Here is a 26,642-nt window from a genome sequence, read left to right as displayed (position 1 = left end):
ATCTGTTAATAAAGTATGTCTTTAGAAATTTCTATAACTTTTAACTTTATGATTGTATACCCAACTAAGCACAACATTCTCATGCACCCATTTTATATGTTAGGATGTACTTGGTGTATTCAACGACTCCCTGTTTAGTGCTATACATGATTCTTCAGTAACTTATAGTTTGATAAAGAAAATCACTAACGAAACTTATAATATCATAATTATTCATGATTACTTTGATCAACTGATATTCTAATATCCTGGTTTTAACATCTCTTATTTTTTTTTACATTTCTTTGTAACAGTTTATCATGTAGTAGGTATCTGTTCACCGTTATTATCGATTTATTAATTTAATTAATCGGTAAAAATATTCTTTAAAGTGTTAAAAAAATGACCTAACTATTATTTTTTTTTTGTTGAAAAATACAAGCAAATTAAGTATTTATAAATAAAAAATTACCAACAATTGAAGTGTAATGGGAAAATCATTCAAAACCAAGTTATAATAATCATAAACTTTAAAAATTAATGTAATAAATTTTTTTTTTTCTCTATTCTATAGTATATATCTCCTTGAGTTTACTATGCAAAATATAATTACAATATAATAATATTTTGGAATGGGAATGATGGACTTTTTTATATGATTTTATAAATTTTTATTTTTTTTACTCACTCATATAAAATTATTGATCATATTTATACAATATATGTGAAATTGACATTTATTTACAAATTAAACTTTGTAATTTAATTTAATCTTCCTAATTAAGCAAAGTCCAATAAATTGGGCCGAATCTTGTGACACATCAAATGTGATTAGTCTCTCATATCTTGTAGAGCCCGTGGGCTATATTAGGAGGCTTGGATTAACTTCTTTAGTTGTGGCCCTTTTATAAATATTGGGTCTCGTAGTAACCCGTAATATAATGTTTTTATTAAAATCGTAATAATTTATTACCACTAATTTCGATTCAAAATCTAAACCGACGTATTAATGAAACAACTTTTAAATTTACTAAATCAATCGTTGTTAATTTCATAATACACTTGTAAAATGATAAATTTTATATTTAACGTGATCTTCAGATAAAACGTGAGGATACTCACAACAAATCCACCGCGTTTGCATCGAAATAACTCTTTGACGTAATAATTTATCGTACCCGATAATTTTTTTCTTTAAAAAAAAAAATGATTGTCCCACATAAGAAGAAACCAAATCAATGAGTTAAAAAATGGTATGGTTTTTTTGAAATAGGAAAATAAAATACAAACCCCTTTGCTTTCCCAAACAATTTTGTCACATTTAGGCACATCTTATTTGATTTATGAATTTAATTAATTTCCAAAAAGGAAACTTGAGATTTTATACCAATACGATTGAATTTACAATAATACACCAAAAGTGGGTGTATAAAATGAAATATATATATATATATATTTTTTTTTGGGACATAGAATTTGCCAATTTTGTGACCAAATATTTGGGTATTGATTAATTACAATACCATGTTGTTTCATATTGATTTTCATGTGATTACTAATAAATGAGAAGTAATTATAAATTTCTTATGGTAAAATATAAATTATAGTCTCTTAATAAGTAAAAAATTTAGAGGGTATCCATTTATAAGCTAATTTAGAGGATATCCATTCACTTAATATATTTATATAAATTATAATTTTGTTTAGGAAATAATTTTGTAAGTCAAAAATAAATTTAGATCAAATGAAAAAAGTAAATAAATTTGATGCATTTATTTATTTATTTCAATGATGTTGATACGATGTTTTTTTTTTTGCCACGGGTTTGTTAAATTAAAAATTGTACCGAGGTCGAGATAGTTTTGTAGTAAACGTGCGATTTGATATATCGACTCCTTTATTTGATTTATTTTACGATTAAAAAATTTAATATTTAACGAAAAATATAAATTCGAGCTATCAGTGTCAAATGGTCAATTATAAATTAAAAAAAAAAATAGATTATGAAATTACGAGACGTAATTTTTGGATTAATTTATTATTTTTAATTAAATAAATACGAGAAAAATGACATAATTATAATAATTTTTAATTAAAATTACAATAATATTTGAGAAAACTATTTTAATAATTTGCTTACGGAAAAAATTCAACCTATTTTTTGGGTCAAAAACGGGGAGGAATAAAGGCCCATGGATTTGGCTTGGAACTTTCTTTCGTCCATTCCGTGGGTTGCGCACACCGTTACCCAAACTCCGTTAATGACGTAATATTATTTATTTATTTTTTTTTAAAATTAAATAAATTTTGCCCAGTACAGTAAAATAAAATGAGTTTAGAAAATTTTTAATATAATGTTTTAATTTAAACGTACAAAAGCAATTAATAGTGTGCTAATTTGGACAGCGAAGGCTGAATTAAAAATAATCCAATGCGGATCCACCGTCCGATTCTCGAAACGGAATTACTTCCGCAATCGTAGCCGTACACGCGTACTGTCGCTTTTCGCGCACACCTTTAGAAACACAATACGTGCGGTTAGATTTTAGTTTAATTATATTTATAAAATACGCTCAATAATTGTTATAATAATTTAGTGGATAATAAATATATTTTATGAAATTAGGTTTCATAATTCAATATTGATTGATTAAAAATAAAATAAAAATAATTAAATCATTATTACTTTTTTAAAAAAAAATCATTAGTTCTAAAAGCAAGATTTTATTAGTCCAATTATTTTAAAACTGATAAAATTAAAAAAAAAAATATATATATATATATATATATATATAAAAGAATAACCGTTTTATAAAGTACCATTTTTTGGGAGGGGTATGAAGTCAAAATAACAGTTAAACTGCTCTGCGCTTTTTAAAAATCCGAAGGAGGGTATTTGCGTCATTTCACTGGGAACGATGTCATCCAGTTGCGTATGTGTCGATGCGCAAAAAATAAATAAATAAATAAATAAAATAAATAAATAACGCGAACAGCCGAAACGAGAAAACGTTTATATCAGGGGGGGGGGGGGAAATAAAAGAAAATGTCACGAAAACCAAAATTATTTTCGCTGCTTTATTCTTCTTCTTCTTCTTCCTCCTCCTGCTCCTCCTCCTCTCAGGTACCAACTTTCTCTCTCCGGTGTTTTTTATTTTTAAAATATATGTATGTGTTGTTTGTGATAGATGTATGTGTTGTTTGTGCTAGATTTTTTTTTTAATTTTTTTAATAATTAACGAGCGGTGGGTAGAAATTTTTTTAATAATTAATTTGTTTATAAATTTGGAAATTCGGTGATGATTTCTGTGTGTCTGTTGGTGAATTTAGCTGGGGGAATGGGTGCGGAAATGGTATATTTTAATGTTCTTTAAATCAGAGGCAAAACGAATTTGGAATGGGAAAGGGGCTTTGGGTAATATTTTGTTTATGTTCTGGTTTGGTTTTTTTAGATTGTGGTTTGCCTTGTTAATACAGATCGGGTGGCGAGGAATATTGGGTATAAAGAGGTTTTTATTGTTTTGCCATGCAAGGTTTCTATTAATGTGAATACCCGATTTGATTTGAGTAGAGCCTAAGCAAGAAATAAGAGGGGAAGAGGGGGATTGAGCAATCCTGGAATTTATTTTTATTGATGCAGATTTGATTTGGTATTGATTCCTGAGTTCAACGAATATTTGATATTTATTGGGTCTGAATTTGGGTTGATATTTGGTGTTTTGGCCTTGTGTCTGGGTGCAAGACAGATGGGGAGGAGAGGGAAGGTTAGTTGCAAAAGCAATTTCAAAAATAGAGGTAGATCGGCTGATAAAGTTTCCGATGATTCAGATGAGGATTATGTGGTGTCTGATGAGGAAAATGAAGAATCTGATGGCGAATTGGACGATTACTGCTCCTCTTTAGACGGGTGTTCGTTGGAAGTAGGGTTTGGTGATTTTGTGGAGGAGGAGGAGGAGGAGGAGGAGGAGGAGGAGGAGGAGGAGGAGGAGGTTCAAGAGAGAGGGGTCAAGAAAGTTGGGAGGGCTAAAGCCAAAAAGAGGGGTTCTTCAGATAATGGCAAGCTTGGGACTAAAACATCAAAAAAGAGGAAAAGGGTGTCATGTGATGAAGAAGACGATGAGGACTACGATGCCAGTGAGAAGGAGGAGGAGGGGGCGGAAGATGATGATGATGATGATGAGGAATTCACCCTCGATGAAGATGATGCCTTAGATGAGGAGGAAGAGCCTGCAGTGAGTAAAAAGAGAAATAAAGTGAAAATAGGCAGAAAAAGAACGTGGAAAAAGAGTTCGGTTAGAGGCAGGAAAAAGAGGAGGAAATCTTCAGTTTCCAAGAAACCTCTTAGGAAGGGAGGAAGGAAAAAACGTGGTTTTGGGAGAAAAGAAGGATGTGATAATGATGAAGATGGTGATTTTTTGGTCACTGAGCCGGTTGTGAGGGAAAAGAGCAAGAACTCAGGTCAGAAGAAGAGAAGATACATTATGTCATCAGATTCAGATTTTGCGTTGTCTGGATCATCAGATTATGAATATACAATATCTGAGGAAGAGAGAGAGCAAGTAAGGGAAGCCAGCAAGTTGTGTGAAAATTTGAGAACTAATCTGAGGAGTTCATCAGCCTCAAAGAGAACTCGTCAAACGGGGGCCGTACTTCCATGTAAAAGACCTTCTGGAAGAAAGGGTAAGGAGAAGGTTGAGGAAGTGAGAAGTGAAGTGGTAAAGCAGGTTTGTGGAATCTGTCTGTCTGAGGAAGATAAAAGAAGGTTGAGAGGAACGCTAGATTGCTGCAGTCATTATTTTTGTTTTAACTGCATCATGGAGTGGGCAAAGGTGGAATCTCGTTGCCCTTTGTGCAAGCAGAGGTTTAAAACAATTAGTAAGCCTGCAAGATCAACAACCGGAGTTGATTTGAGAGATGTAGTGATACAAGTACCAGAGCGAGATCAGGTATTATATGCTGCCCAGTCTCCTGCTTATCCTTCTTCTTGAGAATCTTTTCTGCTTTTCTGTACATATATATATATATGTTTTTTTCTTCATTAAATGTATAAATTTCTGTATTCAGGTCTACCAGCCAACAGAAGAAGAACTCAGGAGCTTCCTTGACCCATACGAGAATGTAATTTGCACTGAGTGTCACCAAGGTGGAGATGATGGCCTTATGTTACTCTGCGATCTTTGTGATTCTTCTGCTCACACTTATTGCGTTGGACTTGGGCGAGAGGTACCTGAAGGCAATTGGTACTGTGATGGTTGTAGACCGGTTGCTCTTGGATCTACTAGTTCTCAAGCTCCCAATCTGTCCCTTGATCAGAGGACACCAAGCAACAACTTATATAGTAGAACATCACCTGTTGTAAATTTAGGCGGTGGTTTGGATCCTATTTCAATACCTTCTCCTCGTGCACCATTTGTCCAAGGATTAGGAAATCTTTCATCTCCTAGAGTTCTTACTAGAGATGCTCTGGCTGCTTCTCCGGTACACGGGGTTGGGGCACCTACATTATCAGGGAGACGCTGGATACACCGACACATACAGAATATCCTTTCTATTGGCAGAACATTGGCTACTAGAAATGACGGCATAACAACTGCCAATTCAGGTATCGGTTTCCCGAACTCCCTGACTGATCAAAGTAGGGAAATAGCAGTTCAGCCTGCAAGGACACGCGAAGCAGGAATGTTACAGAACACATTCTTTGAGGAGAGAGTGCTGGATAATTCCTCTTCTTCATTGCAAGATGGGAACCTATTTCATTCTAGATCAGACCATTTGAGAAGTCATTCAGTTGAGGAACCGACTGCCAGCACTATGGATAGGTCTGTCAATTTGACACTTTGGCCTGAACATCTGAGGATCAATTCGATAACTAGTAGGGAGCAGCCTCATCAATGCAGCAGCAGGTCCAACCTTGGATCTGATGGTTTTATGGCCCCTTCTATGCCAAGAGAAGAGGGTGATTCTTCCAAAGCCAAGGAACAATTGCAAGTAATGGTCGAAACCCATTTAAAGAATTTGTCAAGAGATACCGAGTTAGGTAAGTAGAACAAAGTTTTGATTATTAATGATCATGCATTCTTTTCTATTCATAAGAAAAATTTAGCACTTAAGGCTACAATTATGCTGTTAGATGCATTATGATTGAGTTGAACAAGCTTTTCGCTTTCTATCCAAAAAAGGGCAGGCTTTTGGCTTCCGTTCTTTCGTAAATGCTCAAGATGACTTTTTTCTTTTCATTCAGGCAATGGTACTATCACAGACATTGTGAGGAGTTCTATTCACACTATTTTAGCTGCATGCGGACTTGAGCATAGGAGAAACGAGGTTCACGTTGTGCCTCCACCATTATTGTGTCCTCATGTTGAGGTCACATCTATAGGGCAGAGAAGTCTGATGGAAGGTTGTTGTTCATCTTGTTTTGATTCTTTTGTAAAAGATGTAGTTAAGAGGATCATGGACACAAGACTTCCTCAATGGCTGAGTTTAGGTCTTTAGATATTGATGCTGTTAATCTTTCTAAATAGCTTTTTTTTTCCCCTTCTTTTCCTCCACTTTGGAGGTAGACCAGACACCATTTTTCTCTTCCTTTTTTTATTTTGGCCTTTCTTGTAACTTTGTCTATAGAGATGATTCACTGACATTGAGCACAAACGGGGCTCTCTATTCTTAATTTATCATTATAATAGTCAATTGTTTCTAGGTGAATCAGAACTCTGTTAGTATTGATTCCTTGTTTGCTGCATGATATAGAATTTCCTTGATTGCATTATGCCAGTAACCATATGTATGTCTGTATCTCTGTGTATGACGTATGTGAATGTGGGTGTTATGGAATTTTTTGTGCTTGATGTCTATGCGGGCTAACCATTGTACATGATGTTGGAGTTTCCTTCATGCTAAACTGTGCTTGTTGTGGACTACATCTGTTCTACCTTTTGATCAGTGTGTTTGGAAGACAAATACATGTGAGAGCTTGAAATCATACTACTGGAGACAAACAGGTTTTCCCACCAATGATGGGTGGTTTTAGGATTTGACAGTTCAGTGAATGGTGTTATGATTGAACTTTTAAACCTAGTTGAATTTTGGAATTAGGGCTGTCTGGATTGTGGGTGTGCCTGTTTTTGTTTTGTTTTGTTTTTGCTAAGGTGATATTTGGAACAAACTTAGAAATTTTATAAAATTAGTTTGTAAATTTATATTTTATTAAGGAAAAGATGTTTGAAAATTCTTCAAAAATGCTTAAATGGTCTTACATGAAACTAAAATTAGATGGTTCAAATATAATGTAGAATTTTTATAAGGTCTTATTTTTTTTTTTGGGTTTTCTTTTTGAAAACAGCAAATGTTTCCTTTCTTTGTTGGTTTGTAGTGAATTCTAAATCCTCCATTTGATAACTCAACTTTCTCATAATCCCAAGTGCCAACCACATTATATGAAGTACACTTCATGCAAAGATCTTATTATTATTATAATATAATTAGTAGTTATTATTAATTTTTATCCTTTAATATAATAAGAACCTCAAATTAAAGGATCAAATAGTCTGTTATTGGTGGCCTAATAACTAAAAGTTCACAGCCAAAATAAACTTACACTCATTCCTACACCTTATTCAAACACTTTGTAATACATTGTTATATTAACTACAAACAAACATAAGATTGGAGGCAGGGTTCTCTCTCTCTTCCAAATTTCAAATCCACAATTGCAGCAGCTACCATGAGTACTTGCCCCTTTTTCTTCCTCCTCATAAAATGTCATCAAGAATCGTCGACAACAAAAGCCCTTGAACAAATTCACATCGTTTTGCCTTCTCTTCCTGATCCTTGACTGAGAGAGGAGGAGATGACGGGATGTTTCTGTCACCGAAATCCGAAAAATATTAGATCTTGCAACGCTAGCTAACACATTGATAACATGCTGCAGCAAAATGTAGACTTGGGATGTAATGAAAGGTTAAGCAGGGCAAAAACACAAGTGTCTTTACATAATGTTGGAATGCTGTTGGTCTAACCCAAAGCAGGTTGTTAAGGAAATACCATCTTTCACAATCTAACCCTAGAGGTCATCAACCAAAACATCAACATGCTTTATCATACTGCAATTCATCAGCTCTTCAGATTTAAGTACCTATAACTTTGGCCATTTAACAAGCCAATTACTTGCCTGTATGCATGCCTACATGTGAGTGCATATGGGTGCAAATATGCACATTCAAATATGAGACCGCCTCTCACAGCAGCGTTAAGCACTGTGAGGTATCACATTCAAGTACATTTTGAATGTCTAGACCTCGCATGGTACCATTAAGTCCTGCGAGGACCCTAGATTCTGACACATGAAGCAGAAAGTACATGCCAAAGCAAAGAAAAAGAATTAGCTAATACTGACAAACAAATGATCATGGTTCCACAACTTGTGCATAGATAAGATGAATGTCATGAATTTCTACCAAATCCAAAGCTGTCTCTCATCACCTTGTGTTCTAGGCACAACCTCCCATTACTCCCCACTAAATTCCACCAGAGATACACCACCCTAAGCAAGAAAAGATGCAGTTGGTACATATTTTGCGAAAGCCTACTGTACTCCATCAACGTGCACTGGTATTAGCTTTTAGTGCTAAGAAAGCCTGCACTCCATTAGTAACAACGGTAAGTGGAGAGTTATTCGAGATATTGGCATCCATAACCTACACCTCCAAACCTCTTTCAGAAGTCTAACCAAACAAATGATTCCTACAAACCAGCAAGCACTTTTCCTACTGGCAGAAGGGGAGAAGGAAGGACTAATGGCCACTTCATTTTTTTGGTCCTTGTGGGGATGTTTGGAGGGAGCATCTAATTACTTCTCTTCAAGAAGGTGCAAATTATTTTTCTATAGTACAACAGCAAATAACCTGGCTATAATGAGATATCAACACTTTATAGAGCATTTCAACTTTCAAGTCATCAAATAAACATGCATAACATACCGTTCTGCTACATTTGCATTTGAACTTTTCTTGGCTGGGCTTGTTTCAGTAGACAAGTGACTCTGAACGCTGACAAAATCATCAGCCATTGGCAAAATAAATGAAGACAACAATGGATCAGGTGCTGCATTGGATGAGGACACTATACATGACGAACCCCCAAATAGAGTCTGCAGATTTCCTTCGCGCAATTCTTTCCTCAAAAGAGAAAGAGTTGAGTAAGATCCACTTTTACGTGATTTCCTCTTCCGCTGCATGTAATCGGTAGTTAAGGAATTTTACCTTGCAGTATTTACTTAATTACTTCAGGAAGGATATAAAAAGAAAAGTTTGTCTCGGAGTGAAGGGGAGAAGCAAATGTTCATAAATCTGGAAAATGATCCCATCTATGAGAATTAGCTCATATCCAAATGTGCAGAGGAAGTTTCATAACACAAAGACAATGGCATGGCCTAGTCACCTCAAGAGTTAAAATTTGTTTCAAACCTGATAAGCTGGTCAAGCTTTCAGTAAAACATGTGAGCACGGTTAAGCTTCTTGGAAATGCAATAATCTAACTTATTTAGCTCTAGTTCTATTTCACTGCACAGATCACATTATTTGTCTGATACAAAAATAGCCACATCATTGTGAGAAAGCAATTCTTTACATGGAAGAAAAAAAGACAAAAAAAGCAAAGGTCATGAGGAATCCTGTCCCTTCTGGCTCTCTTTTTCCCATTAGCTTTAATAGCCAGAAAGAAAATTGTGCAGGAGAAAGCACCCAGATAAGAAAGCTTTTGCACAACTTTCCGAAGCAATCCTAAAGAAAGAGAAATGCACTCTTAAAGCAGTTTCACACATTTATCAGACTACATGCAGAGTTCTCCACAAAATGGTTCAAGGAATGCAACAGCAGATTATCACGAAATTAATAACTTGATGAGAAGGATATCTTGAATATATTTCCATGCTGTAATGTTATGTGAGCAACCATATCAACTCCCACCCTCATTGCACATACTGGACACACCTGCAAATTAACGGGCCATGCCATAAGTGAAATTAAGCATCATATTTCACTGCTGGAGTTAAAAAAAAAAAGCTTCTTGTCTGCTATACAGTAAAGAAATGTCAAACCAAAAGTTACAATCCTTCAATAGTCCAGTCACACATGGAGGGGACTGACCTATGATCTTCAAGTCAATATGTTACCAAGCATATCAGGTACCCTTATAGCCACCTATGGGCTAAAGACATTATCATAAAATGTTTTGAGAAAAACAACCAACCTATCAGTTGGATTAAAGCTCATTACTGTGTGTTCATCTAAAGTATGCTGACTCTTTTCTTGTTTAGCTTTCAACTCAATCCCACGTTGATATTGTAAAACATTTAGTCTCATAAGTAACTTCTGACATTATCATTTAATAAGATAATAACTTTCCATATTATATCACAGCATATTGAAGTAAATCTTAATACACACGAACCGCAACCATCAGAACCAACTAGACAGCTCTAATAGAAGATCATTAGAATCTAGCTGAAACTGAAGCCACTCATAAGGGAAGGAAATTATATATGCGACACATAAATTTTTGGTTATCAATAGGTATAATCAAAGTTAATACCCCATTCTTTGCCTCCAACGGGTGGTCATCATCAATATGACAGCACAGGCCAACAATATCGAAATATTCTGAACAAAACGGGCATGGAAACTCCTCTCTTATATCATCATCTCCATCTATCTCTTCAAACCCCATGAACATATCTGCAGTTTTGCATAGAGTTGGTCAAATAGGGTAAAGATCACAGAGTTCCTCGATATATGGGCTTCAAAAGCCTAAGCTTACTTTTGAGATTTGCCAGAGTGAAGTTAGTTATTGAAAGTAGAAATATATATATGTATATAAATAAAAAATTATAATAGATGTTTTAGAGAAAAACAACAGAAATAAAAACATGCTCCCGCATGTGACGTAACAAGAATCTGTCTCGATACAACAATATTATCTAATATAAAAGCATTTCTGGCCGTCAGCCAGGAATGATAGAAACACGATCTAATAACTTCTGCAGATAAGCCCATATGAAATTCTATAATTGTAGATTCTTTAGGATAAACTCAAAAGCAAATTCACTTTATTTCACAAAAAATCCTCAGTTGAAAATACAACATGACAAAAACTAAAGAAATAATAGAATGCTAAACCCTATTTAACAGGCTCAAACAAATCAATCACATGTTGATGCATTTCTGAAACAACAGTTTTTTTTTTTTTTTTTTTTTTTATTTTTCAACTTTTCAATTCTGCAGCATAAAGAAAACACGGGAGTCAAATTTTCCTTTCAGATCTTCACGACAAAGATGTTTTGGCTTTCATTTTATATGAGACAGAGAAAGAGATCCATTTAGAAACATAATGAATATTGTAACTACTAAAATTCCAACTTCATATCTCCTTTCTCAAGGAAGCAGCCTTGTCCCCTAGAGATCTCAGCCAAACCAACTTCTCTGGCTTATTAATTATATCAAAGTTTCCTGCCTTTTCCCCCTTAGTGTTCCCTCCTTTTCCAACAAGGAGTAATCAAACGTCATAAAAATTCCATAGAAAATGGAATTCTTCAGTTTTGAGTAACTTCCAGGCTAACTAGTCATTAGAAAGCTAACTTAGAAGAGATTTACTGACGAATTACAGATGATGAATAAACCCAAAACTCCAGGACCCTGAGCTATGAAAAGGTAGTTCTGTAACTCGGTAAAAGCAAATTGAAGTTTTTCCACTCTTGTAAACGTCCTCTTATATCAACTTTCCTCATTTCTACCAATCAATCAAGCAACTGCAATTTCCATGGCTCGAGAAATTAGACGACCAAATTTCAAGACCTAGCTCAAATTAGCTAAAACGAAACTAAAGCTATCCCCACTCCGACCCTCATTCTTTTCCATCATTTCCTCGGCAATCAATCAAGCAACTTCAATTTTTTTGGCTCAAGAACTCATACAAAACAGCAACGAAACATAATATACCAACTAAACTTCAACACCGAGCTCAAATTAACTAAAAAAAACTAGCCGTGCGCACCTCAATTCTCATTCTTTTCCATCACTCCAAAAAGAAATTAAGGAAAAAAAAAAACATTAAAACAACATTAAAACCCTCTACATGTCGAGCTTACCAGATCGCGATTGAAGAGCAGATTGGTATCTCTTCGAGGCAGAAGATAGACGAGCACTCCACGAGTCAGCATCCATCTCTTATCCTCAGTTATCACTATATTTCTCTCTCAATTACCCGATACTAAAAAGCTACGAAAATCAGTCAAGTCTCGCCCGATTTGCTTCAAAATCCGATCTTTGATTCAGATTCAGACAGCAACCAAAAAATTCGACTGAATTGAACGAAAAAGAATACCCGGAGTCAATGACGAAGCAGAGATGGTCGACGATTACGGGGTAGGTTTTGTGTGTCTTGATAGAGAGTGAGATATGTCGAGAGGAGATTTTATTTTTTTGTTAGTAATTTTTGTTGTTGAAAATAACTGGCAGGAGGTTTTTTTTGTCTTGACAGTACTCCGCTTTCTTTGTGTGTTGAAAAAGTTGGTGACGTGGAGGGTTATGATTGGTCAAGGAATAATTACAGTGTAGGATAAAAGTAGGAAATCAGGTACGCACTGCAAGCTTAAACCCGAGGGTGTAAATTACGAAGTTTCTTTTCTTACACGCGCACGTATTAGTTCTTTTATTTGTTGTTTTCTCTCTTCCTCTACGTAGTTGGATCCCTTCTGTAAACGTCCCGAATCTCGCCGGCACGTGATCTGCCGTCGGTACAACCGCTCATCGGCACAACCGCTGGTCGCCGATCTCCTGATCACGTGCTCGCTTTTTCGTTGCGTTTATCTGTTTCGTGAAATTTTACATTTCCGTCAGTTTCTGTAATTGTCCCTTGCTTTGACTCCAGTTCCTCGCTCGATCATGAGGAAACCTCGATCACCAGATCTGAAGGTTTGATCTGAATCCAGAGCTCTATTCTTGGTTTGGATTTTGGAAAGGGAATTGAAATTCGAGTTTTGGTAATGGCTACGAGGAATCGGACTCTGATATTCAGGAGGTACAGGGATGCGTTGAAAAGCGTTCGTGCCCCCACGAGCTCGTATGCGTCACAGACGTCGACGAGCTCAGGTGGAGGTCCGGTGATCGAGCTGGTGAGTACTTCGCTTTTGAATCCTAATCGATCTTATGCTGCTCTCAGCACTGAGGATCCTGGAAATGCTAGGTATGCCCTACTCCTCCTTTCTCTCTATATTTATTTGCTTGTAGATTGTTCGAGATTGGAGTTCATTTCAGTTGGCATATTGATGTAATTACGTTTGCTTCATTTTTTTAACTTTTTGTTTTCAGTAATTTGATGGAAGTGGTGTAGAAAAGTTGTGTGGTTGATATTAGGAGTTCTATTAGCTCTTTAATTTGGTTCGGTTTGTTGTCAGTAATTTTGGTTTCTATCTCAATTCTATTGGCGACAGCTTCATTGAGACGAGCATTTGTGTGTGTTCGGTAAAATTTAGGGGCTTTAGGTGCAAAATTCTTTCCTTCAAAAGTTTAGACCTGTCTATATGTAACGGACATTTTTCTTGTCGAATAAATTTTGATGATCTGAGTAATATAAACTGTTTGCTATATGAGGTGGTAGAGGAGCAAAGAGAAAGCAAGGGAGAAATATTTTTATCTCTGCAATATGATTGTTTGCTTTTCTTTTAGTGTTTTAAATAGCTAATAGCATTGGTACACTTGCATCTACACATGTTTATATACATGTAGAATGCAAACGTTTCGTACGATAAAGAATAATACAAACATATCGTATATGCTATCACTATTGGGAGTTGTATGTGGTAGGAACTATAGTTCGTGGTATTCACTACTAAGGTTAGACTTTAGCAATTACAATTTACAAATTACTTTTGTTTTTATCTTTTTTTCTTGTTCATCTTTCAGCTATATAAATAAACTCATTCGCAAGAATTTTTAACAAGGCTGTTAAACATTATTGTACTTGTTTGCAGTAGAGGTGCACTTACAGTGGGTTTACCACCGGCTTGGGTGGATGTGTCTGAGGATATAGCTGCAACTGTACAACGTATACGAACAAAAATGGTGGATTTGGGGAAGGTTCATGCAAAGGCGTTAATGCCTTCATTTGGCGATGGTAAAGAAGATCAACGGAAGATTGAGTCTCTCACTCTAGAGATAACTGATTTATTGAGGAAATCAGAGAAGAGATTACAGAAACTCTCTGCTTCTGGAGCCTCGGAGGATTCAAATATCAGAAAAAATGTGCAGGTAGGACTTAAAATGACATTCGTTTCCTGCTTTTGATATGATATTTATCACGTTGATAACATATTTTGAGATCTTGATATTATATTTTATATTATAGCATTGCAATTTATTTTTCTGGCTTTATTTTATGATTTGCTAATTTTAGTCAGATGATCTGTCAAGCTAAGACCCAAAGAAAAATGATATAATGTTGCTACCTATTTAGTATGTTGCTTAAACTCTTCAATTAGGTGGCATAACCATGTCAAACACCACATGATATTCGTGCAGATGTGGAATCTATCTGACACTTGGTGTGCATGTCAAACACTTGATAATCCGAAAGGCTACCACCATACTTGAGAATATGAAGATGTTAATGAAGATTTTTCAGTTAGAAGTTGGAAAAGAATATAGAAAAGGGACAATTAGTGTTGAATGTGTAAGTAATGATCTAGACAAGTTTGAACGGCTTTGAGTCCCTTGCATTGTGGATCTAAACAAGTCTTGGTTGGAAGAAAAGCAAGTGGTTGGTCATTCTAGCTTTAGATTTGCCAAAAGGGTGTCCATGTTAAATCTTGCGTCAAGTAGTGGAGTAGGGATTTTTGGGGAAAAGGGGGCAAAGAAGATGAGTTGATGATTTCTCTTGATCAGTGAAATAGATTGGAAGGGAAAAGCCTTATCACTTAAGGAGAAGAAGGGAAGGGTTACGATCAGGGAGAAGCTTGCAAATTTGATGCTACTGAGGAAAGCTTGGAGGAAAAGATATAGAGTCATTTGGATCAAAGAATGTGATAGGAATACCAAACTCTTTCATAGCCTCACTAACCATAACTGAAGATGTAACTATATGGAGAAGGCATAAGTGAATGAGCAGGCAGTTGATAAGACGACCTCAGAGAGGCTGCTGAGGGGATAAAGCTCAAGGCTTTGATGGTTTTTCAATAGCATCCATTTAGAAAAATTGGAAGCCTGTCAAAGAATGATGCTCTGGGAGTGTTCTCTGACATTATGTTTGGTGGGTGCTTTTATTTCAAAAAACAAAAATGTTTGGTGGGTGCCTTAAATGTTAGAGACTTAGGATTTTCAGTTTGGTTGTGTGCATCTATAAGCCCTTAAATTAACTTAAAATATAAAAAGGGTATAATATATAACAGGCCTAGAAGATGTTAGAGACTGATGAGGTAGAAAGGATTTTCTCTCTCTAGAAGGTGATCAGTTAAATTATGATCAACGGTACTTAAATCTTTCAGGCCGATAAAAAAATTAAAGAACCTTAATTTAATAAAAATGTAAAAGATAATCTATATACTCAGGATTCATTTAGGGACAGTTTAGTCAAATCAGCAACAGATGTGTTTTCTTAGCAATAGGATGTAATTGGTTTGGTCGGTATCTCAGTGATAACTGAAAAATTATATTCATTGTGATAAGACCCATTTTGAAATCAAAGATTCTGTAGTTTATTTTATAGCCCTTTATACAAAAGGGATAATCTTATTTTAATGATGGACAAGAATCTTGCATGACTTTAGTAATGTTTTCTACTGAAGATTCTTTTTACTCTGTTCCAATTTCTAATTCTGACATCCGGCCACCAATGAGTGTATCACACTGATTGTTCTCAGAACCCCCCCCTCCCCAGCAGTAGAAAATATTTGGATCCTTTCCCCCCTCAAGAAAGAAAGAGAGATCGTTAAGAATTCTTTTGTCTATTTATTAAATTTTTTACTTTGCGAGGTGGAGGTATTAGTAACTACCAATTCTGCTCTCCTGGTTGTGCTTAATTCAGATCTATCTCGGATCTATGAACCATGACATTTTGTTCCTTTGAAGTGCCGAATTATTCTGCTAACTATGCTTGTATGTGCATCTTTTGTCACAGAGATCACTTGCTACCGACCTTCAGAACCTCTCAGTGGAGTTCCGGAAAAAGCAATCTTTGTATTTGAAGCGCCTCAGGCAGCAAAAAGAGGTTTGCAAAGAATTTTAGTTTCAGTTGAACAAATTAATTTATAAATAGCTGAGTGGCATAGGCTGAGATCCCCGGAACTTGTTGTTAATATCATTTTTTTGGTACCTGCAATGCTATATACTACCATCCCAAGAAAATATGTTTCTCCTGGTGCTGTATTTTCTTTAAATAGTGTCTCTGCCTGGACCTTCTTGTTCCTTTTTAGGTAATTATGAAGTTTATGTTCGTAAGATGCTTCTTTTTTGATGTAGGGTCAAGATGGAGATGATTTGGAGATGAATCTAAATGGTGTTAGATCTAAAGTTGAAGATGATGATCTGGATGACCTGGTATGCCTTGTTCGCTCTTTTATGGGAAAAGGAGAAGAAAAACTTCTTTATTTAATATACTCTTAATAGTACCTAAACATTCGACATTAGGTCACGTGGCAACTGTAGCATCAATTCACCACTGATGGTATCTTAGGTCACATGATGATTATGGCTCCATCTCAATTGCTAATGGTACTAACATGTTCAGGTATTTAATGAGCATCAGATGGCCAGGATAAAAAAGAATGAGGCATTCACCGTGGAGAGGGAAAAAGAGATCCAACAGGTTTGCAGAAACATTTTTGCTTATGATTTTCTCTTTTCAACTTCACATTGTAAATGTCACCATCCTAACCAAATAATTATTTTTTTCCTTATAGGTTGTGGAATCAGTAAATGAGCTCGCCCAGATTATGAAGGATCTCTCGGTGCTAGTGATAGATCAGGTGAGTATCTGCTAACTTCTACAACAAGTTCGTAAAGGTAGTGTTTGTTTAGTTTACCCTATAGTATGGTACAACTTACTATGATATTGTCAAGTAATATTTGGTGGTTTAGAATTTCGAAAATATGTGCTGTAAATAGGGGAAAGGATTGTAACCACTAACTACTTCAAGACAAACTTTTGTAATCATATTTCCAGGTTACAAAATTCTAGTGAATTGATGTTTTATGTGCAAAAGGAATCATGTAATCATATTCTTTTATGTGTACGGTGGTCTACAGCCTATGGATTATGATTCATGGCTTTTTGGGCATTAACTGGTCAGTGCAGGCTCAGTGAGAGAGTAATTATGGGCTTGGGAAGGAATCAGTAAGGGGAGGAAAATTTTAAATCTTACACCACTAATTATATTTTGGGTTGTATGGAAAGAAAGAAATTGGAGAGTTTTTGAAGGGATTGAAGGAGAGAGAGCTAAATTTAGGGATAGGTGGTTACACCATATTGACTCTTTGTTCTTAGGACATGATATAAACAGAGTGGAGGATTTTGGGAGTTTCATGAATACATTGATTAACTTGTAAATATTTTTATACATGGGTGGCATCCCCTTGGAGCCAATTTTTTAATATACACTTTATACTTTTTATTTCAAAAAAGATAATACAACTTCTAAGCTTTTAAAAATTTTTTTTTTTGGATAGTTTTAATTCAAGTCATTAACATGTCAAGCTATTTAAAATTCAGATTGATCATGTTTTCAAACTAAGAGTATCATATTATTTCAAACTAATGGTATCATATGATTTTACTAATAATAAAATCTCTAGTGTTGAAACTGCTAAAAGTAACTATGGATACCGAATGTAAGAAACCTCAAAACTGTCAGGTCTTAAATTGTATTTTACTCTTTTCTTAGTTCTGTATTTTGTGCATCAAATAAAGCCCATGAACCTTTCTGCATCAGTGTAAAGTAACTTATTTAACATTCTTCTCGAAACAGGGAACCATAGTTGATAGGATAGACTACAATGTCCAGAATGTTGCAAGCACAGTTGAGGAGGGACTTAAACAGCTGCAGAAGGTACTGTCTCTATAAGTTATTTTGGTCTTGATATTTTTCAATTTTCTCTTTCTCCTCCTTCATTCTCTTACATGAACTGGTAAAAAACTGCAGGCAGAGAGAACACAAAAGCAAGGGGGAATGGTGATGTGTGCTTCTGTGCTTGTTATTATGTGCTTTATCATGTTGGTTCTCCTAATCCTCAAGGAGATTTTCTTGTGACCGCTTTATGAAGGTTGTCAATACCTTCCCTTCAACTTTTAACACGTTTCGAGAATGGTTAGATAGCCCACAGAGTTCATGAATTAACCTGATTACATATTACCAGATCGACTCCGTATTTTTGTTCTTTCTAATACTTTTGGGAGGATTTGGGTTTTGGGGGGATGATTGGATTGCCGTGGGACATTATGTACAGAGCCTGACGATCTTTTTAATTTTTTTTCCCTTTAAATTACACAGGGGTTTGTAATTTCCCAAGGTGAGATGAGGCATATTATTTGTTTGTATCAATTTTTTCATGTAATAAAGTGAAATACATCATATTTCCATTTAGTCTTTGAGCAATTGTTCTGTATCATCACGATTTATTCATGGACTTGTAATTTACTTTTTATAAATTTTAAATTAGTAGCTACTTCAACATCATCAGTGTATATTGAAAAACCATATTGATCTAAATGAAAATTTGCTCTAAATGTGAATGGAAATTTGAATTCTCTGTCTTTTAGTACATTTTAAATAAATTTTGAAGGCATTATGTTGGTCTCAGTCGTGTAAGTTTATAGAGTTATATTTAGCGTACACTATATTTTATTAAGTTGAAAACTTTAATGATTAATGCTGTTGAATTGAAAAGTGGTATCTCTCAGTCTGTTAGATTGAAGGTGAAAAAGAATAAGAACTTCGATTCAAGAACAATGGCTGCCAGACTGAGCTTCTAGCAATCTTCTATTCCAAATAATATTCAGTACGTAAGATACAATTTGGATTGAATGCAAAACTGCTTGACATTTTATTGGCATGTTAAGGGGTGACAACAATGGTCAGAATAATTAGACCTATTTCCGGTCCTTCCTCTAGAGTATATAAGATACAAGGATGATTGATCGAAAAACGGATTGACATTCTTCTATTAACATGTGTAAAGGTGACAAGACCTATTTTGAATTCTTCTTCTTCTTAGTTGTAATATCTGAGGCTGTCACAGATCTTTCCACAATGCCAGATATTGGCAGTTTCAAGCCAAATGACAACCTTTGAAAAATTAGCGACAACAATCTCACGTCAGACATGGCTCTGTGAGCAGAACCAATTAAGGGAAGTTTAAAGTGCTCACGAAGAGCTTGAAGAGAAAGTCCGGAGGAGATCGTTGACCCTGTAGAGAAAATCAACATAAAGTCTTCAGAGAATGCCAGAAATATTTCCAATGCTTCAATGCATGTTCAAAAATGTCAATAATATGGTGCATACGCACAAACATCAGAAAGAGAGAGAGAGAGACCATTGGATTTCATTAATTCACGAGCCAGAGGAATTGTGTCTATAAATAACCAGTTTTGGGGAATTCCATGAGAGCAACGTTCAAATTCGTTGAATAGAAAGGGGAAGTCAAAACGGAGGCCATTGTGTGCAACCCATAAGATATAGCCTTCAGGTTTCTGACGGCTCTGGACAAACTTCAGTAAGATCGGAATCAGGTCCACCATCCTACAGAAAACACATATTGATTGCCTATGAGCACAACTTAGTGCATCTGTAAATATATTTATGATGAGGAAGTTGCTGATCAAAGTATGGTCAATAGAAGTCTGGTGAACATGCTGATGCAGATTCAACTAATATGCAGAACCAAGCAGGTCTCAAAAGCAGTTGGAAAACAAGATAGGAATGAAGAACAATGCAAGTCAAACAGCAAAAGACTTGTAGATTAGGAAAACAGATAAGCAAATGAAGTGGAACAGAAAAATTCAATCAAATATTCCACCAAAGTATTTTGTAGTTCATCAATCATTTGACTGACCATTCAGAGAAACCCTCATTAGACAATCAAACAGAGACATAAAATAAGAGAAAGGTCAAAGCAGATAAATTACTTAAATTCCAGATGGTGCAACTTAAGCCTAGGAATGCTAGATTCAGTTTCGTTACAACATTTAAGTAACTCTCCACCAGATTGACTAAGTGCACGAAAGAATGCAGAGTTCTTACATGGGCACTATAGCACCTCCATTTTTTTTTTTTAAAGAAACATATATCACCTATAATTAAACATCAATAGTTTTAAAAGAATGAATCACGGAAGATTAAAGAAAATCAAATTTAATTGTTACAGAAATTTTTTTTTTGAAATAAAAGAAATAAAAATTAATTGTTAGAGAAATGAATCTTCCACTCGAAAACCATTTATGCTGATAGCCACTAAAACATGGCATACTTATTAACATCATTTCCAAAAAACTACTTCATTTACCAATAAATATTTGCCTTCATAAGTTCTCCATTAGAAAAAAAAAAAATACTTACAGCCGTGTTTGTGTGTAGCTGGAGGCTGCAATTAAGTGATGAAGTAGATAACAATAATGGATGTCCAGTGTCATGATTGACTCCCCTATTGGCAGGGGGAAAACCAAGAAATCATGAAGTAATTGAGGAGCAAAATACCTTGGAACATCAGGCCTGCAGACCATGTGAGTTGAAATGCCATGGACATGAGAATTTGGAACATAGCATTCAGGGTTCACTAGCGTCTGAAAGGTGCTGTTGTCACCCCCTGAGAGATCTTGAAGTGCAACCTCAATAATTCGCTCTTTCTCTCTGCTAAGGCCAGTAGTCTCAATATCAAAAACAATAATTGTAACAAGATCCGTTACGTCTTTGTTCCCAGCAATTTTTTGTTGAATATCACAATATTGAATTTCGTTAATTTCTCTAATCTCTTTTATATTTACATTTACAGCTGTGCCTGTGGAGCCTGTTCCCCCCAAAATTTCATGACTGATGCTGTTTGGTTTACTTCTCTGAGCATTCTTGTTTGTTCCTTCCGGTTTCGTACTCACATGCCTTCTACTCCATCTCTTACTATGTCCTCCTTCAAAACCACACGTTTTTGAACTAAGCAATCTAAAGGTACGATCACTTCCATAAGTCCTTCTCCAACTGTAGAACCTATCCCAACAAGAGTTCGCTAATAAATGGATCCTGCATTTTGGAACTTGCAAGATTGAAAAGCACATGGTAAGAGTTCTCATTAGAACTCAAAGTAATCTAAGAGAAAGATATATTCCAAGAGGTGAAAAATTCTGCATCAGACGAACAATTGACCAAGACCTGTCACCTGAAAATGAAGGAACAGATTCTAAGTCATTTAGAATGTAAGTACAAATTTTGGCAGCACGACACTACTACATGAGATGGCACAGCTTAATATAAAACTTCCCACATACAATCATTGACTTAGAGCTTATGTTTTGTGAGGATAGGAATGGCTAAACCTTATGAAACTGCTCCACAAAGAGAGAGATCCTACGTGCGAGCTAGATGGCTAGTCATTAAACAGTCATAAGATAGTGGAGTTAGCATTGCAAAACTTTCTAGCATATAGCTTAGTCAGTCTTAGTTGTTCCTGCTTATAGAAATGCCATGCTGTTCCTCAGAATTTAACCCAAAATTGCAAGACAGTCACCCACACTAAATACACAAAGTTGTTTCAAAGCTATGTCAAACATCACAGGATCCATTGAAACAGTACACGGTCAGACAAACAGAAACTAGACAGCGAAAAAAGACGCTAGTAAAAGCCGGCAATGCCAATTTTGTGGTGAAGTTCAATCAATTTGGCCAGAGGTCTGACCATCGCAGCCCACCCACAAGAAACTATGATCCAAGGACACAGTAGTACCCTCTTCTAAAGTGCAAAAAAAAAAAATCTTAACTAACTTCGACTACCAAAATGTGTACTCAACATCACTGATTAACCATCCTCAACTCCTTGGATTGCCCAAAAAGACATATTCAATATCTAGTTTTATTATTATCAGAAAAATCAAGCAGATGTTCTCCAAATGTTTGAAACTTTATTCTCAAAAGCATACGACTCAGAAGATTAACAGACGATGATCACAAGCATATTTAACTAAAAAGAAAAAGACTACCGACGAAGAAACACAGAAAGTCTTTAATAAGAAAACAAAACATAGAAAGAATTTCACACACAGCGATCGACCCAGATCAGTCCCCGACAGTAGCAACCCAAATAATCAAATAGACCGATCTCACTAGCAGCAAACCCATAAAAAAAAGTACGAAATTTTAAATGGGGAGGGGGGAAAAAAGGAAGAAAATTTTAAAACACGGAGGAAAAATCGGAGCCAAATCTGAAAAATCTTAAAATTTTTCAGTGTTCGGATTATCCATAAAGGGTATTAATTTCTTGACGTAACTTAAAAGACCCATTCAAACGTCAACTATTTTCCTTCATTTCCACTCCGTAACAACAGAAAACAAGCTTATAGAGAACGATTCACATACAGAGAGAGAGAGAGAGAAAAGAAAAAAAAGACATGCCCGGTACGAGAGATCGAGAAGGTGAAGAAAGCGCATTGCAGAAACTGAAGTTGGAGTCTTTCTAGAGACTAGAGAAGGAAAACTACTGATTTTGACAGCCGAGAAAGAGGAAAAGAGTAGGAAGAAAAAAATGGATGGAAGTGCGGCGAGAAAACTATCTCGGGCCAGGCCAATGGCGTTACGCAAAGAGAGAAGAAAAGGGGTGGCGTGAGATGCGGATCTACTGCGGCCGATCCACATAACTCGGGCGCACACCATTTCTTATCTTTCCTAATTTCTTACTCCTCTTCCATTTCGACCCACTAATCTCAAACCAAAAATTTTAATTCAGCAAACCAATCAACTCAATTCAATTTGTGTTAATTACAAAAATTTAAACAACTTATTCTTAATTATAAACCCAATTAGTTTAAATCAAAAATATGATTAGTCAAATAATCAAATTTGACTCGAACATAATATTAGTTTAATAAATAGTTTTTAACTAAATAATATTAAACTCAAACTCATTAGTTAAAATTTTTATTTAATTAAATTCTAACATGTTACATGGACGAGCCCAAAAGTTGTCGCTTCGGGGCCCAACCCATAAATCATTTACTTTATTTAGCATTAAATTTTTTTAAAAATTATATAAAAGTTATATATCTCAATTTATACAATTTTTTAAAGTTTCCTCCAAAAAATAAAATAATTAAAATTTAAGAGTTATAACTAAATAGTTTTTTATAACTTAATTGTAAAGCACAAATTTAAATTAATATCCAACCAAAAAAGGAGAAAAAAAATATAAAACAAACATATTATATTAATTATTTACAATAAGGGCTTTTTTTTTTTTTTTCCATTTTAAACCGAAAAAGCACCGGCCTAAGCAGAGATTTGACCAGCCAGTCCAGGTTGGCGTTGACTTTTTTTTTGCTTTGGGGGAAGTAAATAAAAAAAGGCCCCAAAATATGCACCAGTCCCTGCAGATCCCTAACTAATTCAAGAAAAGCAATATCAAAAAAAGACAGAGGAAGAAGAAGAAGAAGAAGAAGAAGAGGAGGAAGGTGGGTGACGACGAATCTCTTTTTTTTTTTTTTTTTCTCTCTCTGATTTTCTGTATGTGGCTACAGTAAGTAGTGTGTGCGTTACAGCATCTGGGTGGGTCCTCCGTTTCTGGCTCGTCCACCGTGTGTCGTCTTCTACGCAAAAACAGAGCCACAAGATAACGCCATCAGTAGAAAAGCGGCTTGTTCTTCCTCCTTCAGCTTTCTTCTTCTCTGGCATCTCTGTTTCTTCACCACCACCGGCGGGACCGGCGACGGCGACGGCGACGGGGAGCGTGAGTCGTTTGATGTCTGCAACATGAAATTGTCGCCGAGAGCCTTCAGCTTCACTTTCAAAACCCTAGTTAGTCCCGGCTGCGGGGAGGTGAGTGTGTTGGCGGAGCCTGTGGGAGTTCTTTTGTTTATCATGGTGGAGTAGGGGTTGGTGGTGGCGGCGGTGCTGGCGGCAGAGTTGTTAGATCTGTTCTTCTTCTTGTCAGGCACGTTCCCCGAGCACATCATGGCTCTCCTCTTCTTCCTGTATCTGATCCCACAGGCATTGCAAAGAGACTGCAAGAATTCAAATCAGACAATCTTATTAGAAACCAAGAAAAAGATTTCTACGACACTGCCAATATCAACTAAGAACCTATATCAAGGAATTGTAGGTAAAACATAATTAGAGTTGGATTTCATTCATAGAGACAGAGAACTGAAGACAGATTTGGAAAAAAAAAACAAGAAAAAAAAAAAGGAGCCAAAGACCCACAGAGAAACTGAAAACAAACCATGAACATGAGATCATAGCAGTAGAAAATGTCAGTTTCACCTTAAAGCAAGATATCATGATCAAATGATAGGGTATGATTCGTCAAAAAGCCACAAATAGTGACCAGAGAACAGAGACCCACTTAATTTACTGAAAAAACGAGTAAGCTAAAAAAGAAAGCGGCAAAGCACAGAGAGAGGGAGAGAGAGAGAGAGATGAAACAAAACGATGGAAGGAAGCTTAAAAAAGCGGAAAAACGAAGTTGATCGGCCATGAAAGAGTACCTTGGGTCCAGCTGGCCCACCTCTCCACAGAGGCGTCCTCGTCGTCTTACAATCACTACAGCACTTCCTGTTCTCAATCCCATCTTCACTCAAACAACTCTGAATCAAATCAAAACACAATAAACAAAAGAAAAACTAATCAAAACCCCCCACCACGAAAAGACAAAAAGGAAAAAGCATTGAAAGTCATGATCACTTGCTTTTCAACTAACCTTTTCCTTCAGATCCATCATACCCATGCGTCAAAACCTTCTCCGGTACAGAAACAAAGAACACAAGGATATAGAAAAACCAACAGACTTCACGTTTTCAATGGCGGCAGCAAAAGCGCGAGAACGGATGCATATGGAAGAAACGAAAATCAAACGCATAGAAGCAGAGGAAACAGGGGATGAGCGGAGAATGGAAGAGCCAGAGAGGGAAGATAAAAAAAATGGGGTCGCGTGTCTCCGTCTACAGGGGATAAACACAAAACCCTAGCCCCGAGGGTTTCTTACGAAATGACTTAAATGCCCCCGGGAACACAACGGCCGCTCAAATAGTTAATAAAATAATGTGAAAAAATATTTGGGCGAGACACACCCGCCAAATTCTGGACAACGGCGCGATACACGTGGCAGCATGAGCGAGAGTGGTGCTCTTTCCTACTCGCGGCGTGTGTCGAATACGCCGCACTCGCAACCTTTACATTTCAGGTAGGCCCCACAGGATTCCCCATATCATCATCGTCATCCCAGATTTCTCCGAGTGTAATTTTTTTTTTTTAACCTCTCAAATGTGATTTCGCAGTGGCGGTGGCGTAAAGAGCAGAGGCGGTGATGAAGGCTGACAGGGATGGGAGAGTGACGCCGCCGTGAGTTAACGGAGAACGAGGCGTTCGGCGAGCGAGGAGAGATCGAGGAAGAAGTGAGCAAAAAAGGAGCTGGCGATGCAGCGGCGAGCAAATTGTTCAAGGATTTAAAATATGTTTTTTCTTCTGCTGAAATTTTGAGGGGAAGTTGTGATACTACGAAACTAGTCAAAAGTTGGGAACCAAAGTGCAACCTCGTCCGACTTATTTTGAAGATATTGGCTGTTTGGATTGGCGCATAAGATAATTTGATAATAAATTACTGTTTTCTTTTAGTTAAATCATGTGGGTATAACGTAGGTAACATAGAATGTTTATTAAGTTGTTAAAGATAATTTTACAAATGTCAAAAAATAAGAACATGATTCTCAAACTCTCTACAATATATATATATATATATATGTATGTATACGCACAGTAATGTAATTTTTATTCTAACAATCTCAAAGTTTCCGTATATCTTGAGAATGTATCCAAACATTTATAATCAAAATGACTGTAAGACCCATTTTAACTACAAAGTTAGGCACAACTCCGGGTTCTCCTCCCTACAAACCTACTCGACTCGACGTACGTTCTGTCTCTTATCTTCCTCTCGTCTGCTTCTACCCGTGCTCTCAATTACGGCGGTGTCTTCTGCTTCTAATGACGGCTACGTCCGCGCCTCTAAACACCGAAGGGTGGATGGTCTGATACAGAGCTCTTTCTCCAACGAAATAACCGTCGTATTAATTGTGTTGATTCGTGAAGTGGGATTTTAGCTGTTTTTAATATTGGCCTTCTCACTTTCCAAAGCTTTCATTTAAAATGACCTCCATCAAAAGCTGAGCGCTGAACTCTCTCCACCCTCTCCCTCCCTCCCTCTGTCTGTCTGTCTGTATGTGGTGGGAGAAGAAAAGCTGCAGCCCACCTCGAAAACATGAAATCGTGTCCAAAAATGGTTTCTTTGTATTTTTCTCAGGTACCAATAAAATCTCTTCGTTTTTTCCTACCCCACCTTTTGTTTATATTTAAACCCAGAGTATCTCTGCTCGACAGTTCTTACCTATCAGCGCAAAGGCTCGTGGTAATCTTCTTCTCTACTTGCTGG

The 26,642-nt window shown here is 36.2% G+C and overlaps 5 protein-coding genes and 1 long non-coding RNA gene across 16 annotated transcripts; 3 read left to right on the top strand and 3 right to left on the bottom strand.

The window, feature by feature from the left end:
• Nucleotides 1–2,974: 2,974 nt before the first annotated feature.
• LOC110826226 (RING/U-box protein) lies at nt 2,975–6,684 on the top strand. Of its 4 annotated transcripts, none has more exons than XM_088214800.1 (4): nt 2,975–3,103; nt 3,726–4,925; nt 5,044–6,016; nt 6,221–6,684. In XM_088214800.1, the coding sequence occupies exons 1-4, from the start codon at nt 3,026–3,028 to the stop codon at nt 6,472–6,474; spliced, it is 2,505 nt and encodes an 834-aa protein (XP_088070926.1). In that variant the 5' UTR covers nt 2,975–3,025; the 3' UTR covers nt 6,475–6,684. The 4 variants fall into 4 exon arrangements, with proteins under 4 accessions (XP_088070926.1, XP_088070927.1, XP_088070929.1 ...); XM_088214801.1 differs by having other exon boundaries at nt 2,985–3,103; nt 3,457–4,925; XM_088214803.1 differs by having other exon boundaries at nt 3,016–3,103; nt 3,620–4,925.
• A 783-nt stretch (nt 6,685–7,467) lies between these two features.
• On the bottom strand, nt 7,468–12,485 carry LOC110826235 (protein DEHYDRATION-INDUCED 19 homolog 3-like). 2 transcript variants are annotated; one of them, XR_015817517.1, is made up of 6 exons: nt 12,122–12,485; nt 10,570–10,712; nt 9,891–9,968; nt 8,958–9,214; nt 8,461–8,615; nt 7,468–7,842 (listed from the first exon to the last, which is right to left on the bottom strand). XR_015817517.1 is itself a non-coding variant. In XM_088214809.1 (5 exons), exons 1-5 carry the CDS (start codon nt 12,195–12,197, stop codon nt 7,731–7,733), a joined length of 666 nt encoding a protein of 221 aa, XP_088070935.1. In that variant the 5' UTR covers nt 12,198–12,484; the 3' UTR covers nt 7,468–7,730. The 2 variants fall into 2 exon arrangements, 1 of the variants encoding a protein (XP_088070935.1); XM_088214809.1 differs by lacking the exon at nt 8,461–8,615 and having other exon boundaries at nt 12,122–12,484.
• A 155-nt stretch (nt 12,486–12,640) lies between these two features.
• On the top strand, nt 12,641–18,607 carry SYP43 (syntaxin of plants 43). The gene is made up of 8 exons (XM_088214808.1): nt 12,641–13,218; nt 14,006–14,282; nt 16,147–16,236; nt 16,488–16,565; nt 16,756–16,833; nt 16,928–16,993; nt 17,993–18,073; nt 18,167–18,607. The coding sequence occupies exons 1-8, from the start codon at nt 13,019–13,021 to the stop codon at nt 18,272–18,274; spliced, it is 978 nt and encodes a 325-aa protein (XP_088070934.1). The 5' UTR covers nt 12,641–13,018; the 3' UTR covers nt 18,275–18,607.
• A 355-nt stretch (nt 18,608–18,962) lies between these two features.
• Nucleotides 18,963–22,941, bottom strand: DPD1 (Polynucleotidyl transferase, ribonuclease H-like superfamily protein). 7 transcript variants are annotated; one of them, XM_022043237.2, is made up of 4 exons: nt 22,583–22,941; nt 20,579–21,389; nt 19,557–19,762; nt 18,963–19,430 (listed from the first exon to the last, which is right to left on the bottom strand). In XM_022043237.2, the coding sequence occupies exons 2-4, from the start codon at nt 21,301–21,303 to the stop codon at nt 19,213–19,215; spliced, it is 1,149 nt and encodes a 382-aa protein (XP_021898929.1). In that variant the 5' UTR covers nt 21,304–21,389; nt 22,583–22,941; the 3' UTR covers nt 18,963–19,212. The 7 variants fall into 7 exon arrangements, with proteins under 7 accessions (XP_021898929.1, XP_021898926.1, XP_021898930.1 ...); XM_022043234.2 differs by having other exon boundaries at nt 22,619–22,940; XM_022043238.2 differs by having other exon boundaries at nt 20,717–21,389; nt 22,619–22,935.
• Nucleotides 22,942–23,406: 465 nt separating this feature from the next.
• Nucleotides 23,407–25,055, bottom strand: LOC110815341 (uncharacterized). The gene is made up of 3 exons (XM_022043103.2): nt 24,915–25,055; nt 24,703–24,801; nt 23,407–24,219 (listed from the first exon to the last, which is right to left on the bottom strand). Exons 1-3 carry the CDS (start codon nt 24,939–24,941, stop codon nt 23,806–23,808), a joined length of 540 nt encoding a protein of 179 aa, XP_021898795.2. The 5' UTR covers nt 24,942–25,055; the 3' UTR covers nt 23,407–23,805.
• A 205-nt stretch (nt 25,056–25,260) lies between these two features.
• Nucleotides 25,261–25,833, top strand: LOC148266573 (uncharacterized). The gene is made up of 2 exons (XR_015817516.1): nt 25,261–25,397; nt 25,492–25,833. It is a non-coding gene; the product is annotated as an uncharacterized LOC148266573 (long non-coding RNA).
• Nucleotides 25,834–26,642: the final 809 nt, after the last annotated feature.

This window comes from Carica papaya, chromosome 3, assembly GCF_054855325.1.
Source record: "Carica papaya isolate Zhongbai chromosome 3, ASM5485532v1, whole genome shotgun sequence".
NCBI classification, from domain to species: Eukaryota; Viridiplantae; Streptophyta; class Magnoliopsida; order Brassicales; family Caricaceae; genus Carica; species Carica papaya.
The sequence above is the reverse complement of the archived record's forward strand: the minus strand, read 5'-3'. Positions and strand labels throughout refer to the sequence as shown.